This window comes from Aristolochia californica, unplaced genomic scaffold (genome assembly GCF_029961685.1).
Source record: "Aristolochia californica isolate CCGP_79_NKW_82.1479 unplaced genomic scaffold, dmAriCali1.0.hap1 SCAF_15, whole genome shotgun sequence".
NCBI lineage: Eukaryota > Viridiplantae > Streptophyta > Magnoliopsida > Piperales > Aristolochiaceae > Aristolochia > Aristolochia californica.
Genome location: NW_027181826.1, coordinates 23,545,272 through 23,562,758, shown reverse-complemented (window position 1 = coordinate 23,562,758; position 17,487 = coordinate 23,545,272). Strand labels below are relative to the sequence as shown.

Genomic DNA, 17,487 nt, shown 5'->3' with positions numbered 1-17,487 from the left:
AAATTTAGATTTGCCTTTTAGCTTTTCTCCACCAAATGAAATCTGATACCAAATGTTTTATGAATAGCAGAGAGAGGAAATCTCACTTTGAATAAAAATTTCAGTGTTGGCCATTATCGGTAAACACACCACAATCATGTGAGTAAAGGTGCCAGAGGAGTTAACGACCCTCCTACAGGTTATAATGAATTACATGCATTTCTATAGGCTATCACAGGGCTGTGGCAATGATTATATTAGAATAATCAGAGTATTCAATCATTTAGAGGCATATTTGTTGTCCAGGGACAAGAAAATACCCTTAGCCAGAATATGAAAAGACACAGAAGAAAAGAACAGATGACAAGTAAGATAGTTGTGGCACTTGATTTTAGTTTTACTAAACCTAACAAGTGATTATGTTGCCGAATTCATATTTATTAACCATTAGGATGGTTTCAATATATGGGTTATGGGCTTCATTAAAGGTACTTGATTGATGTCGGGTGTGGCACTTAATTGACATGCAAACTACAGTCATACCCTAGTGAGACCTGAACTGAAGACCTCACACTACAAAACTTTCCAAGCAGGCATTGAGCCAAATGCCCAATTCACAAATTATGGTTGGGTACATTCCCCCAAAATATGGAAACATGGAAGATACAATGGAATGGCAAGTTGTAGTGATGCAATGACTAGTGCAAGATATTTTTCCACATTCATGAGAATATACAAGCAAAAAATGGTGAAATATTTTAAATGATTAAATGTGTATATAAAAAGAAAGCACAAATTAGAGAAAGGCATACCATGTCTTTGAGCTTCTCGTGTATGAAAATTATAAAAATCAAAAGCAACTTTGTTCTTCATCTTTTCCATTCTATACACTACTGCAACCTGGGAGACAGAATCTACAGTAATTCCACTTTCAGAGTCTGTTGTTTTCTTCCTGCCTCTGTGGTGAACAACAACAGTCCTACCACCTTCTGCAGCTTGTGCTTCTATGTCTTTCCTTGCCTAAAACATGGAACTAGACAAAGTTAACTTAAGCCTTGTTAGTGCACTATGAAAGTGAACGTGAAAGTACTTTCACTAGTGAAAATAACTCAAAACCTGTTAGTGTGCATTATACGTGGCGAGTGAAAGTGAACCTAAGAAAAAGAGTAAAAGTGAAATCACTCCCTACGGCTAGTGAATTCACTTTCACTCGCACGCTCACTCACTCATTTACTCACTCTTGTTCGGTTCATTCAGCCATCTCACTCTTGCATTTGGATATAATAAAATTAAGCATTTGTTTAAGTATTTTATTTTATATATTTAATTAAATTAAAAAATATTAATTTAAAATTTTAATTATTTATTAATTTGAAATTTTAATTATTTATTAATTTAAACAAGTTAAAAATTATCTTAGTTTATTAAAAAATAGTTAAATAAAATCATCTTATAAAAATAAAATCTATTAGAGTAATTTATATAATAAAATACTCTTTTTTTTATAGAAATTCATGATTTTAATATTATATTTGATTTCTAATTTAAGAGTGAGAATTTAGATATTACGAAAGTAACAATTTGATTAAGTATTTGGATATTATAAAAATAATTATTTGTTTAATCATTTTTTATATATTTAACTAAATAATTAATTAAATTTTATTTTTAAATTTATTTATTAATTTAAAACTAGTCAAACTTATTTTTAAAATATTTATTAATTTAAAATTTTTAAAATTTATTTTGGTTTAGTCAAATAAAACTATCTAAAACAAAATTTAAATCTATTAAAATAATTTTATATAATAAAATACCATGTTTTATTTATATGAATTCCTTATTTTTAATATTATATTTAATGACTATTTTAAGAATGAGAATTTAGATATTGTAAAGTAACAATTTGATTAACATTTGAATATTATAAAAGTAAGGATTTATTTATCATTTTATTTTTATATATTTAATTAAATAAGTAAACTTAATTTATATTTAATTATTATTAACTTAAAACAAGTTAAAATATATTTTAGTCTAGTTAAATATAAATATATTATAACATTAAATCTATAAACGTAATTTTTATAAAAAAAAATGCCCTCTTTTTTATTACATAAACTTGTGATTTTTAAAATTATATTTAATTAATATTTTAAGAGTGAGAATTTACATATTAAAAAGTAACAATTTGATTAAGCATTTGGATATTATAAAATTAATATTTATTTAAGTATTTTATTTTTATATATTTAATTAAATAAATAAAGTTAATTTGATTTTGTAATTATTTATTAATTCAAACAAGTTAAATCTATCTTAACTTATTAATAAAAAAGTTAAACAAAAACTATCTTATAAAAGTTAAATTTATAAAAATATTTTACTAATAAATTGCTTATATACTTTCCACTATACTTTTTATTATATACTCACAAAAAATTACGTTCCACTATACTTTCCATTGCGCACACTAACACAAAAAATTAATTCATTTTCATTGGGTTATTTACTTTCAAAGTGTACTAACCCTCCTTGAATTGTTAACCCTTTAAATGATTTCAGCCACAGCACCCTTTTTTTTGAGAGGATGTGTTATGAATGTATTACAAAAGAAAAATTACATACCTAGAAGCTAAAAAGACATTTCCTCCACAACAAGATGTTGGAGGGTAACGCCTTTTTTCACTTGAGCATCGGCTAAGTGATTAGCAAATCTTGGAACATGTTTCCAAGTGCATTGTAGCCACAGCACCCTTGATCACAACAGGACTTAAACGTTAAATAATTACCATATCCTCTTGCACTTCATGAGCTATCATGAAGTCATCAATTCTTTGTTACAGTATCTGCAAGCCAGGTCTATTTTTATGGTATTCAGTAAACCACTCTATTACCAAAGCATTAGTTAGTGCAACTTAACCATTGAAAGGCCTGCATATACTGAACTTCAGCATGAAGATATTTCTTGAACAATGAAATAAAATTCTTACTTTTTATTCCTGTGGAGCAGTCTTCATCCCCTAATGAAGTTTGATACACTCCATCTGCATCCAATTCATATTTATGTCCTATCAACTTCCTTGCTTTTTGGTTTAAGGTAACTCGTGTCTCTAATTCTTCTGCCATTTTTTGGCTTATCATTTCCATTATCTCTCTACAAGGGTTCCCTGGCATTGACAATATTGCTCTTGTTTTCAACCTTGCTCCCTTTTTTGTGCTTGATAATCTCAACTACATTACCATCTGAGACAGGGGGCATCGTGTGTTTCATCAATACTTGCACAATTGAAACATAGTCGTTCAACAAGTAGCTATACAAATAAGTAGAACCTATAGCTGTTAATGTTTGGCAGTTTAACTGGTTACTCCAAAAATAGCAAGTCAAAGTTAGAAGGCTTTTTCTCAACTAAATCAACCCATCTATCTAAGACTAAGTCAATATATTACTCTCCTTCAATAATCCATTTCCATCTTACAGAGCAGTCAGTAACACAACAACAAATTGCCTGAGCATAGGCTAAAATATATCAAATGTGGTCCAATATTCCAAACTAAAAAAGTTAGAAGCTCCTACTTTCAATATGGTAACACAACTTGATAAAAAAAGTTCTTAGATCAGTACATGACAATTAATAATAGAGATGCCAAATTTTTCGTCAAATGATCGGCAATTCTTACAGTTAAAAATTTGTCCAGCATGCAGCTTATAGATATGTAGGTGATAGAAACATCTTACACTGCTCTGTTTACAGGCTTGGAGGTTTACTAGTGGTAGGCCAACAATTAGAATGGCTCAATTGGCTATATTCCAGATATCGCACTCATACAATGACCCTGAATATCTCATCCTGGCCTGCACGAAGTGGGCGAAACAGACTTGTTTTTTTAACACGTAAAGAAAAACAGTTAATCAAGGGTTTTCCATTCAGAACTCAATGACCCATCCCTTCCTTTACTGGAATCACTTGATACATGTGTTGGGTGAAATCGTCGAACTTGTTCCCTCCAAATCGTTTCATAGTTAATACAATTTCCTTTGGAACTAAATCAGAAAAAGGAGCTCCTAACTCTGCTGCTATGCACACGCACTGATGTCTGGATGGAGGAAAGAAAACAGGAAGGATGTCACCCACAAAGTTTCTTTTTGTTTGAGTGCAGCAACAAAGCCTCTTGTGCACAAGAATTCCTGATCAGTCTAGGATTTCCCCTAAAAGTACCTTAAAAATTAAATTTTAGCCGACAGTTCGAAGGGGTGTGTGAATGATGTAACCTTGATTGATATTTTAGTATTTCTACGCATGAGTACTTGCAATAAATCGTCTCTCCATCCTAAGAAAGTTCTGTGTGACATTAGGTCCTTAGCTTCTGTTTTATTTCTATCGAGAAGGAATCATAATATGTATTTTAGGTTAGAGGTTCAATTTAGTCATTTCGTATTTTTTTTCACTAGTTAAAGTACAGAGGATTATGGGTCAAACCCAACCCCTAATCACTCCCAATTTCTCTTCTGCGACGTCCTCACATCACTTTTTCCCTCCCTATCCTCCAATCTTCTTTAATCCTTCTCAACTCTGGATTTCTACATGGGATCAAAGCAACATGTTCACATCTAGTGGAGTTTTTCTACACTATATCCACTTTTAGACCTGAAAAAGGGTAAAGGTCGAACTTTTATTCTGATGGAACCTCCAAATTCGTGTTTTCTTCTCTTTTTGTGCCTTATCCAGTGGGAGAATGGCCCTCCGGACTCCTAATTGAGTGATGTGTGTATGTGATCCTCATTACATGTCTGCACAAACCTTACAGGTCTATGGAAACTGCTCCGTTTTGGTGAAACTCTGGTGATTCACACTATTTAAATGTGTGTTAGAGTACTATCCTGGAGTTTTGGAGGCCTTGATCATTTATCATTGCTGTTTTTCAACTGGGATTAATGGTTGTCATGAAATCGAGCTGTGCTGATGTTTGCACAGACATAACAGTGGTGGAAAAGATTGACATCTTACTTTACTTCCGATCCAGCATGTCAGTGCTAGTTTGTGGGTTTGTTTATGCAGTATGTGCTCTGAATAGGATGCAGTGAGTTAAGTATGATTGGTGTGTGAAGACATTCTTGCCACTCAGAGCAACCTGCGTGAGGTTATCATGTGCTATTTATTGATTGTGTGGGCTCATGCGATGTGATTAATCTGGTCTTCAATCTAGAAAATGGCCTCTTCCAGTACATATGAAATTGACTTACTATCAGCTATTCTATTAGAGAGGACAAAGAATCGACTCATGTCCGAACTACTACCAACAAATAGGATGTTAAGAATCATCAGTTTGGGTCTAGACCAAAAAAGACGTATCTGTAGACTAGAGAGAAGGATTACTTAATATTTGATGACCACCCCTCCCCCTCTGTCCTCTGTGGTTTTACTGTTAGTAGGAAGAATAATATGCTAATGTCAAGAGAAGACCAGTTATTAGTTGGGAAAATACATCCTAACTCCAGCTAGTTATTTTAGAATGGACATAAACCCAATTTTAACATGGTATCAGTCTATCAAAGTATGGAGTCTGTTCTATTGGGCCTAGTGCCTGCTCCCTTTAATTTGTACCACATTTGTGTTGTCCACATCTAAAGATTTGTTATCTGTTCATGTAATTCTGGACGTGAGGAGCAAGGATGGTAGGAATAATGCCACATAGGTAAATGTTAGGAAAAGTCTTACCATTATTACTTGGGAAAAAGTCTCTTAACTTTAGCTAGTCATTTCGTGATGGACCTAGACAATGTTAACAGGGTGACCATTTTATGGGATTACTGATAATGCATTAGGAAGACCTGATCATCAACCTTCAAGTCTTCTAGACAATAGTGCCAGTGAGAGAATTGAACTCAGAGAAATTTTCTGGCCCAGCAAAACAGATTCAATGATTTGTCCAATCAAATGTCAAGCACCCTCAAACGTTTGCCCAGTTCATTTTAGGCTTGCCAAGAGAGAAGCAATGGATGAGAGCCAAAGCATGTTTGCCTAATTTTTCCCAATGAATGAAAGCCACCAATGTCAATATAAAACTTTATCTGGCCATTAATCAAAACAAAATGAAACATTGAAGACTATCAATTTTAGTATGACCAAATCATAAAAATATAAATAAATGAATGAATAAAAAGAGAAAATGCAACTAGGAAGGGAAGGCTGGAGAAGAGCACATTTTTTAACCAGCTAAGAAAGTTGAAATCATTTCAATAAAAATGTTAACACTGACACCTGATAGTCAAAAATTTTTATCATGCACATGAAATTGCAAAACATACTCCAAAAGCGAAGCTTTAAATGGATCTTAGATTTTTCTTTTCCTCAGCGTAAAAACCCCTCCATTATATCAAGGCAATGACCTAGAGATTGTACAGGAGTAACAACCAGCAAGAATATGCTTTTTCCTACATTTTTCTTGAAAACAGCAAACCAATATTCAAAATTATAGAGCAATAGAAATTAAATTTCAGTCTCATGGAAACTCAAATAAACTGAAAGGGAGAAAAATAAGACCAACAAAGAATATGAAGTAGGTGTTTTCATTTGATAGACGTAAATGCAATCCTCAAAAATGAATAGATCTATTAACATCAACACAGAAGCAGAAAAAAAAGAGAAAACAGTGGAATTACATATAGGACCCATAACCCAGCCACCTATATGGAAGACAAGGATCATAAAATATAAAAGTAATGATACAACGGTCCATTAGTGAGAGAAAGAGATAACACTTACCGCCTATGAGATGAAGAAAGAAGTGTAGAAGGTACAGAATCTTTCCTCTCAGCCAGAGAGTCTTTTCCTCCTCCATGCAAGCCCTGATGAATTTCCTCGGTTGCAAAAAGATGGTGTCTTTCATCTCATTCCTGTTAAGATGAGCACAAGTGTGACTTGCCAGCCATGTCTGTCAGAAAATCGTCAGGATAAAATTTCCAGGATACACACAGGATTACCTTATGTAACTCGTTCTTCCATTTAAAACGTCCCTTGTTTTGAAGGTTCATGTGTAAACATTTGAAGTCTAATGGATGTGTATATAGACTCAAAAGAATATACTCTCTCAAAAGAACTATTTCCAAATACAATGTGACTTGCCAGCCACGTCAGTCAGAAAATCGTCACAATACAATTTCCAGGATACACACAGGATTACCTTATGTAACTCATTCTTCCATATAAAACGTCCCTTGTTTTGAAGGTTCATGTGTAAACATTTGAAGTCTAATGGGTGAGTATATAGATTCAAAAGAATACTCTCTCAAAAGAACTATTTCCAAATACAAATTACACATCCCATAGTGCTGCTAAAGAAAATTCTCTTATTTGCGTAACATCTTTTAAAGAAAATTCACTTATGCATCATGTGTCAATATCTGATCAGACATAATTTTTGCCCCTTTTTTTTCTTAATCTGTTTCTTTTCTATTTGTTCCCCATAGTGAAGTTTTTCGCCCAACTGTATGCTGACATAGCACTCAAGGAAAGGTTCTATTTGTACCGTATACTGATGTTTCAGATGCATTTCAGAATGTAATTATAAAATTCATTTCTGATGAGAAGGCAAGTTCAAAGTCAAATACCATGTTGAAGAGAAGGTATGGAAGAGTATTACATGACTCTCACAGTAAGAAGTAGCGCAGATTCAGAATTAATATGGTAGTCTAAGAAGAGTATCATAAAAAGGAGGTCTCACAGAACATGATTAGTTTAAAGATGTTTTAGCTATTTTAGGCTTCTATTCATGTTCAGTTATTTAATTGTTCTAAGACTTATCTTTTAGAGTTTGATTTTGGTGTGTAACTGGGACAAGGGTAGTCTAATTGTAATTGGATTCTAGTTGTTTCCTCTATTATAAATAAAGGCTCATTGTAATCAAATTACATCAAGTCAGTGAAATATTTCTCTTTTCCAGAAATTCAACATACTAAAACCAGTCCTTCTTATCTCATTTATGCTGCATACCTTTTCCATTCTGGAAATGAAAATGTCAACCAGAAACTGCACTTCTTCATTGAGGTATTGATGATTGACCAACACATTTACAATTAACACCCTAAGAAATAAACAGAAGCAAATGCATGGATGGTATTCAACATCCGACTTCATTTACAAAAAGATATAAGGACGGCCAAATTCGACGTGTTGATAGAGTACTCAGAATCCATAGTCCACCTGGTACACTTATTTTTCATTTCTTACTCATAAAACAACCAGAGATTCCCATAACTCATGCCAAGAATCAGTAACAACTCCTGGTGGTTATTAGTTTGGCTTCCAGAAAAAATTTTATTCCAGGACAGTTCTTCATGTATTATGATGAGATTGTTAGCATTTGCTATACCCGTTACATCTCTTGGTCTCATACCTTTAGGAGTACATGCGGGGAGGCAGATTCTTTAGACAAAGAGGGAGTCACTTGACAACAACTGGTTGGTGGGACCTACCTCTCTTTTAGAAGTATTTTTTTCTTTGAAAGGCAGAATTTTATTATGAAACAAAGCTGGCAAGATACCAGAAAACAAGCAAACAAAGAAACAAGATTAGAATTGCGCTAAGTTAACAACAATATCAGACTGCATGCAGCACATGACACCACAAAATCTGTAGAGCAGAAGATAGGTCCTCAACTTGTACAAATTGTTGGGAACATCTCCATGCATTGTTGCTATCTCCCTTTGCAGAAGAAATCACAGTTTTTGAATCACCTTCTATAATCACCAGATCAAAGAAATGCATCTTGTAAAGGATCAGACCACGAAGCAAAGCATGGACTTCTGCCATGGTCAAGGCAACTCACCTAATGGCCCACAATAAATAAAAGAATGCAGTTCTCATAATCCCTCACAACCCCCCGAAAACCTGAGGGACTAGGGATACTGAAAGAGCTCCCATCAAAGTTGGGTTTTAAGAGGGTAACAAGGTTAGGAGCCCAGGCTGTCATAATTTCTGACTGGTGCTTGCCACAGGCTGCAAGTCCTCCAATTCTCTCTTATGATGGCACCTGGAATTTCTTCAAAATCTTTCAGCAAAGTGGACCATCAAACAGACAGCTTTTTCAATGAAACCCCCAACCAAGCCAGATTTTTCAGCAAATATGCACTCATTTTGATCCAACAAGAAATTCCAAGCAATAGCAGCCACCGTAATTCTCCCTAAAAGCATTCCCAGCTTAGGCAGTAGGAGGTGAATACAGCTGATAATGTGGCCTGAAAAAGTCGTTGGCATACATATTTTCAGCCCATATCTTCTTAGGAAAGAGTGTCAAACTTCTCAAACATACAAGCAATGAAGAAGAGAACTTTCCTGTTGCACAATTCATGATATAGATCGTTTCACTAAGGGAGGCTTCGTAATAAATTGTATGTCTTTTTTATAAAAAAAAAAGGACCAATAATAAATGAGTGGTTTAGTTTTAAGTGATTATTATTCAAAAACAAAGTTTCAAGTAATTAAAATTATTCAAAAAAAAAAATCAAGTATGACAGTTTTAGTATACAATAGCTGCTCCTTCAATCTCCTTGGTTACAGAAATTGCAATATGAAACAGGTTACTCTATGCAACACAAAAAATATTGTTCCAATCAATCATGAAAACAATGTTCTTGACAAGGGAGACAGCACATTAAAGCCTGCTTGGAATTTAACTAAGTAAAAAAAAATACTTTTGAACTTCCAAATTTAGTGTATTACAGAAGTAAAGATGAATAAGATTTCAATAAAATACAACAATTTGTGCTGAGGAAAGAATGAGAAAGAAAGAAGACTAATTACAATTTGTAACATCAATTTTACAAGCAAAAACCCCCCCACAAGAAATCCTAATGCCATCACTACAAGTTCAAAATCCACACACACAATTTATTTTTATTTACCTCAGTTGTTCTACATTTTTCTCAAAATACTAAAGTATTAACCACTCTCTTTTTTAAAGAATGTATTAATCACTCTTACTAGGCATAGACTGAAGCTGACGAGCAGTGTGTGCCATTGCCCAAGATCAACCCCTCGCGGCATTGCCTTGTCTTTGATTTCTAAAATGGTTTAGCAGAGTTTGTGCCTGCATGTATTTTGAAATGTTATAACAAGCATCAAAAAGATTGCAAGAAAAACAAAATCAGCAGAGGCCTAAGAGCAGGTTTAGATATTTGAATGGGTAGAAGGACACAACCCAACATCAAAATCATGGTATTTCCCAACAGTAAATCATATGTATGCGCATGTGTGTGTGCAAGAGAGAGAGAAAGAGAGACGAGGGCATGTTGGAGTAGAAAAAGAACTAAACAAGGAATTTTATAAATGAATGTCAAAATAATGGTAATGTTCCCAATGCCTCCCCAAAGTTCTAATACCAGAAGAAAAACAAAAAAAAAAGGATTAATAACTATCAAATTCAATGTCAAACTTCCAGTTTTATCCTGATGTTCTCCTCAATCAGATGGTCCAAACGATCTCAATTCTTGAAGAGAAAAGATACACCTAATGCATGAGTTCACCAACACTTACTACATTCAGACAGGCCCAAAATTAGGGTAAAAGCAAACCAAAAGCAGAAGCAAGAGTAAACTCCTGAAAGCACTTGTAGCAGAAATAGCAGGAGCTGAGGAAATATGGGTCATGTTAACTCCACAGATCGGCTGACAAGGAATTTGGAAATGTACAGAGGTCAGAGGAGTTTTTATCAATCATAACACCAAAATTTCTTTAGATACATATTTAAATGTTGGGTCAGAGATCCATCAAAGTTACATTAAAATCATTGTTTATCAGTTATATTGGAAGCAGAAGTACCACATCAGATACAACATAGGATAGAATATACCTTTTCTTTAGCTCGAGGTGTACCCGTCTGTGAAAGTGCAACCAGAGGTGGAACTGCTCCTTGTTGAAGAACCATTTTACAGAATCTATTGCTGTTCCTACATAGCTGTAACAACGCCGCTGCTGCATTTTCCTTCCCTCTAGATGATCCTAACTCTACTACCTCTACTAGACCTGGGATCCCACCCTCCTGACCTATAGCACTCCTTCCCTCAGGTATAGTTGCAAGGTTTGAAAGGACTGCCACAGCCTTATCAACCATTCCAGCTGCTGGGTCCATTAGCTCCATCAGATGCCTCACAGCCCCAGCACGCACAATCCTTGCCTTATTCTCATGATATGCAGACAAATTAAACAAAGCTGTCAATGCATCTTTCCTCCCCTGAGGAGTACCATTGCCCAACAAGTCCACAAGAGGTCGTATGGCACCTGAACGCCCAATCTTCACCTTGTTTTCTTCCACAACTGAGAGGCTGAAAAGGGTTGCAGCAGAATTTTCTTTTGCTTCCAGACTTCCAGTCTCAAGGACATGAATCAGAGGATCTATGGCCCCCATATATGCAATGACAGATTTATTATTGTCATTAATTGATAGATTCAACAGTGCAGTCACTGCATTCTCCTGCGTTTTCAGATCTGGAGAACGAAGTAAAGTAACTAAATGGCCTATGGCCCCATGATTAGCAATCACACTTCGGTTATCCATGCTATATTTTGCTAGAAGGCGGATTTCAGCTACTGCTTCTCTCTGGACATCAGGTAAAGAGCTCTGCAGATCCTCCACCAACTTTATAACTTGAGTTTCAACCCCAGAAAGATCAAGCCTTGAGTCCAACGTTGGAGAAGAAACAATTCGTGTGATTAGTCTTTCAGATGGTGTGTGCAACATAGTTTGACTTTTAGATCGCATGTTTTTTGCAAGACAAGAGAGGCACTCAGCTTCTCTAGGAGGAGCTGGTGAAAATAGAGTTTCAGATGTCAATTCACCAGACATATCACTACTATAAGGTGTCAGTTCACCTGATAAATGCAAATGGTCATTGACATCGATAGTATGGCCAGTAGACTGTTCATCAGTCACGCTTCCTTTAGATGACTCTCTACTTGATAAATTTGAAGCTTGCCCCTCAAAATATAAATTTTGAGCTTCAGAGCTCACTTCCATGTCCATTGAACTTTCTAATGTCCTTCTTGTAATGTCAGTCTCGACCCCTTCAACTCCACAGGATGGAGCAACGTGTGAAAGAGAGGAATGTGTACCATTTAAATGGATCCCACTAGTTGAAGAATAGCTCTTATTTGAACCCAGTGACAGCCTATGTTCAGGTGATCTAGAGCACTGAGTCCAAGACGTATTGGAAAGGATATGAGAGTCGATCGGGCTGCAGTCAGAAGCAAGGATAGTCGACTGCTTGGTCAATGCAACTGTTTTTACAGGATCGGGAATCTCAATACCATTCGTCACACACCAGCTTGCTATAAGTGCCTTCACAATAAAATTGGGGGTGAGGTTGGTATGTGTGAGAGTCTGATGGGTTCTGGGGCAAACTTTGAGACCCTGATCAAGCCATTTTCTGATGAACACCCGCTCATAAGTCTGTCCAGATGCTAAAATAACTGGATCAGACATGAGTTTCAGAGAAAGTGGGCAGCAAAAATCAGCTGGAATTTGAACCCCATTAACAGTTTCAGACAGTTTTTCTTTGACAAGGCATTCGTGCATGTGTGAGACAAGTGCAATCATGTGGTCAATGTAATATGAGTCTTCCTTCTTGTCATCATGGTCAGCCTTTGTCTTGATTCCCTCAAGAGCTGCTGCCTCAAGTAGGAGTTCTTGGTTTGAGTTCAAGCTCAAGGATTCAGAAATTTTTGTCAGGCTTTTGTCAGAGTGGTAGATGGCATTCTCTACGTTGTTCATAATGACTTCTTTGATAACAGTAGATATTCTTTCTGAACCAATGTGCTGGAGTTTCTGAATACAATGCTACAAAATGAAATAACAATAGTCAGGAAAAAAGAGGAATTTTCTTATTACAATATGCTTGACTTGTACAGGTTATATAGCATCCATTCCAGTGAAAGATTCACTTCAAATGCCCAAATGAGACATGTGAACAAGCTCCTGAATTCCAAACTAGCTATAGTACTGGCCCAAAAACATGTTCTACACTGTTTTGCCATAAGATGTTCAGTAAGAGTCATCATAATTTCAACCAAATTGTATCATGAGAGTTTTCATCGGAGGAGGAAACAGACAGAGGCTGAAAGAAACAGAAACATAGAGAGACAGAGAGGCAAAGAGAGGAGAGGGGAGAGAGAGTGTCTGTGAGAGAAGAAGAGAGAGCAAGAAAGAAAAGGAATATACAGAAAATAAAAGATCAGCTTTTAGTTACCTGAATACATGCCAAATTTGAAACATTAGGGAGAGACACAAGCATGGGTTCCACAAGATTGCAGATCTCTGTGCCACAAGATTGAATCTTAATTATCAGCGGCTCAATTTGCAAGACCTGACCAATACTTCCACAGAGTTAGCCAGAGGATTTTCCATTCAATAAGTTACTTTGGCATGTAATGAAAACATTATATATGCATATAAATGTGACAACTGAAATAGATATTGAGGCATACATAAATTTCCAAACAGCATAACCATATGCCTGTAGCATATGGAGGATGGCTGCAGTCACTATCTTACTGATGCAACTGTACGCACCCATTGATAGTCCATGCAGCCATTGCAGTGTCCTAACCAATAAGACGACACATCGGGTTGTTAGCATTTTTGGCATATAAAATTAGCGTTCATAAGCCAGGACTCTTGCCCTTTAAGGAAAAAAGATATACCCATGGGCAACACAAGAAGCAGCACTAAAAGATCACACTGCAAAACATCAAGGTATGTAGGAAATGACAATCCATTAACCGGTACAAGAAGTTGCTACCAGATTTCATGTAGAGAATCCAAATGAAACCTTAGTAGTATACTGAGTTGTTAAAGTTGAGTCCAAGTGCATTTCCAAATGACTAGAAGAATTAGGAGGCCTTTTGCCAAATAATAACCACAGGATTTTTCCTAACAATAATTTATGAGCGAGCCCCCCCCCCCCCCAAACAACGGGCTTGAGATGATAACAATACACACAGCAAATTAAATAAGGTGTATAAACTAGGCCAAGGGCACAAATAGCATAATCTAATACCATGTAAAAGTCCAGTTCTATACCAAAATTAGGAGGCCTTTTCCCAAATAATAACCACCTGATTTTCCCGACAATAACTTACATGGGATTACTCCCACTAACATAAGCCAATCTTTTTGTTTTTTGTATGAGTTTATGCTCACCTGCACATTCAGCACAATTCAAAGACAATTCACACTAGGACATGGCCGTGAATTATCTCAAAAGTTACTTAGAATAAGGGTCGTGAAGATGTCCATGAAGTTGACTAATTCAGCCATATGATTTCCATTTTGACAATTGGTTCTGCAACAGAATATTTACGAAGCTTCAGTAGTTACTAATGGGTAATTTAGAAAACTTTCCATGATCTTCAGTAACTATGAATAATTTTAATAAAATTCTAGTAGAGAATAAGATTTCTAGAGAGCAGAATGTGAAGTGGCATTAGCAAGGAAAAATTCTTCTTTAAGAAGTTTGGAAAGGTGGTCTGCAAAAACCATAGCTGGATTCAAGTGAGTACTTATTTGGCAATACTTGAATTGTTAAGTCTCTACAGGTTTGTGGATTGAGCCTTTGGCTCAATAGTGGAAGTTTATTGAGTGATGTCTCGGCTTAGTCTCACCAGTGTATAGAGTTCAACATTCAAAGAAAGTCTCTAGGCAAGAATAATGAAGAGTACCTTTTTATTGTTTAGGACAAAAACTTGAATAATGACATAAAGCATTGGTATTAATTTCTGTTGATATTCAATCATCTGCACCACCACCACTTGTAATAAGATGTTGAAAAAGTAATGACACAGTAGTTAAACCAAAGAGTTAAAGCTCCAAACAACTATCTCCGATCCTTGTCACACAAATGTGAGTGGATATCATGAACGAAGATCTCATAGAGAGGAGTAGAACTGTAGAAGAGACATTGTCTCGTGACAATGGAATTTCAATGGCCTGGCAAAAATAGTGAAATGATTTTATCTAAAAAAAGTTTTCTTTTCATGCCAATCCTTCTCAACATTTGTTTGAGACATCTGAGGAGCAGCGATATTTGTCCAACTATAGTTAATCTACAGCTCTTGCCAATTATGGTATGTATGCTAGAAAAAAGATATCAGAGAAAACTGAAAAGCCACCCTTGTAGATCATCTAGACAAACAGAAAAACGTGGGGCCTTCACTTAGAAGCAACAAATGTCAGGATAACCCCAAACTCAAAAGATTATACATATGTTAGTTGGAGAAAGAAAGGGAAAGATAGCTAACTTACAAAATAAAGTTTACTTTTCAACTGGTGCCAATTTTCTACAAGTTCTTGAACTGCATAGATGGCAGCATCAAGATCCCCAAGTGCCTTATCAAGATGTTCATCTGTAGCTCCTTCAGAATCCACGATTGAATCAAGTACCGGCCACAAAAGCTTCAAGGCCTCATCAATCTCTAGGTAATATTTCTGAACAGGTTCGCATTTTACCGCAGCAGAAGTAGAAGTAGACAGAAGAAAGAAGCGTGAGATACTTTTGAGGACAGCCTGTAACAATGATATCTCCATCGGACCTGAATTGATTAATAGCATTTATGGTGAATTCCAAGCATGGGAAATCAAACAAATAGTTAATTTGTTTTAACTACATAATCCTGTCTCAATTCTGAAAAATGAGCCAGGACACTTTCTCTTTTAGAACCATTAGACCCACAAAGATAACAACTGAGGCCAGTCATTCTCATAATTAATTTCATCACCCAACCACAGTAAGGAAACAAGGTTAAAACAGCAAAGCACATTAAGATCTCAAGAACTCCTGTTTATAGATGAGCAAAAATGAATATGAGACCATACACAAGTATGGTAGTCTCAGTAAAGAATAAACTAACAAGCAAACAGCATTACTGGCATTGATCCCACCAATGATCCCAATTGCAAGAGTAGTTCCCCATGTAACTCCCCAACTTCAATAGCTAGGTTACATAAAGTAGTTGAAAAGACTCACACACATTCCTATTTAAGGACAGAGTGACTTCAAACATCATATAATTCTAACTGAACTACAAGACAAAGTATGAGCGAAAAGGTCACACATCCAGTTTCACGAACAATAAGATGCTGTCAAGAAACTAGAATACATGTCAATTGAATTTATTCAAGATAAAAATATGTAGGAAGCAAAAATACTTCAACTTGAAGTAAACTTCCATAATGCATAACCTTTACATAAAGGAACAAAAAAAAACATTTTTTGGAAGATCGAATAAAAAATACATATTGTACGCAGCCGAAACCCCCACAAGAAACAACATTTTCAGCCTAAATTAATCAGTCTTTTGAAAACGCCAACTCTCCTAATCAGACAAACTAATATAGCACTGGAGCGGATTAACTGGATAAAATGATCAGTTCCGAGACAAAACAAAATACTAAAATAGTGATAACAATAAGTTGTGTTATGAAACTATTTGAAGGAAAGAGACGATTAGAACAGAATTGAAGGAAAGACACAATTAGAACAGCATTGTTTGAACACACAAAGCCATTGAGAATTGTCATATAAATAGAATGAACATTTTTAGCAACGAGGAAAAACATTTATAGAAAAAAATAAAGTATAGAACATAAGAACCCAATTTTAGCAGATTCACAGCTAAATTCAGATAGAACTGAAAAGAGAAGAATAAACAACTGAACACTCCAAAAAAAAAAAAAAAAGTTAAAATTCCATCAAATGTACCTTCTTTTCACCGTAAACCTTTCAGAAGTTCACGAAAAGCTGCAGTGCCGGCGGAAGTCAAACGAATACCCTGAAGCAATAACTTCCGAGCAATTCCAACCAAACAATCTCCAGAGAAGTTTGAAGTAATTAAACCCAGATAAACCTCCCGGAAACGCAAATTCTACAAGCGGTAGCAAGAAGACGCCAGAGCCGAATACGCTATCGATCCATCGCATACCCAAGAACCGGTCGCCACAACATGCAACACTTGGAGAGACGTGAATTATAGATCGATCCGGGTACTTGGTTCCTTGACGACTTCCAAGAGACTCCAAAGTCCAACGGTGAGAAACCGCGAAAGGGGTCAAAACGCGGTTCGCAGCCCGAAGAGTCTGGAGAGAGGAACGAGAATTTTAAGTTTAACAGGTCTCCTTCAGTTCCTCCCTTCTGTTATTGAATGAAAACAACCATAGCCCGAGAACTACCAAAAAGGAAGGGCTCGCAGAAATAAAAAAATAAAAAAATAAAAAAATAAAAATAATTCGAATTTAAATTTTGTAAAACTGATATTCAGGAATTATTTCATAATTTAAAAAATTAAATAGAAAATAATGAGAGTCAATCCAAGTTATGTCCCGGGTATTATGTCAAGTGTAACAAAATTGAATGGACCCACAAAAGAAAATAAAATATGTACCCACAAAGCAACAAATATTATTAGTACATAAAATTCATTTCAGTTTAGTTTTGAGAGGACATAGAAAATGCACTAA

At 35.5% G+C, this 17,487-nt stretch overlaps 1 protein-coding gene across 3 annotated transcripts; it reads right to left on the bottom strand.

Annotated features, from left to right (window-relative positions):
* Nucleotides 1-927: 927 nt before the first annotated feature.
* Nucleotides 928-17,055, bottom strand: LOC137952057 (U-box domain-containing protein 4-like). 3 transcript variants are annotated; one of them, XR_011112184.1, is made up of 7 exons: nucleotides 16,733-17,055; nucleotides 15,277-15,563; nucleotides 13,223-13,339; nucleotides 10,831-12,813; nucleotides 9,963-10,068; nucleotides 6,747-6,877; nucleotides 928-999 (listed from the first exon to the last, which is right to left on the bottom strand). XR_011112184.1 is itself a non-coding variant. In XM_068799126.1 (6 exons), exons 2-5 carry the CDS (start codon nucleotides 15,556-15,558, stop codon nucleotides 10,009-10,011), a joined length of 2,442 nt encoding a protein of 813 aa, XP_068655227.1. In that variant the 5' UTR covers nucleotides 15,559-15,563; nucleotides 16,733-17,055; the 3' UTR covers nucleotides 6,558-6,877; nucleotides 9,963-10,008. The 3 variants fall into 3 exon arrangements, 2 of the variants coding, with proteins under 2 accessions (XP_068655227.1, XP_068655226.1); XM_068799126.1 differs by lacking the exon at nucleotides 928-999 and having other exon boundaries at nucleotides 6,558-6,877; XM_068799125.1 differs by lacking the exons at nucleotides 928-999; nucleotides 6,747-6,877 and adding an exon at nucleotides 8,450-9,217.
* Between the last annotated feature and the right edge of the window lie 432 nt (nucleotides 17,056-17,487).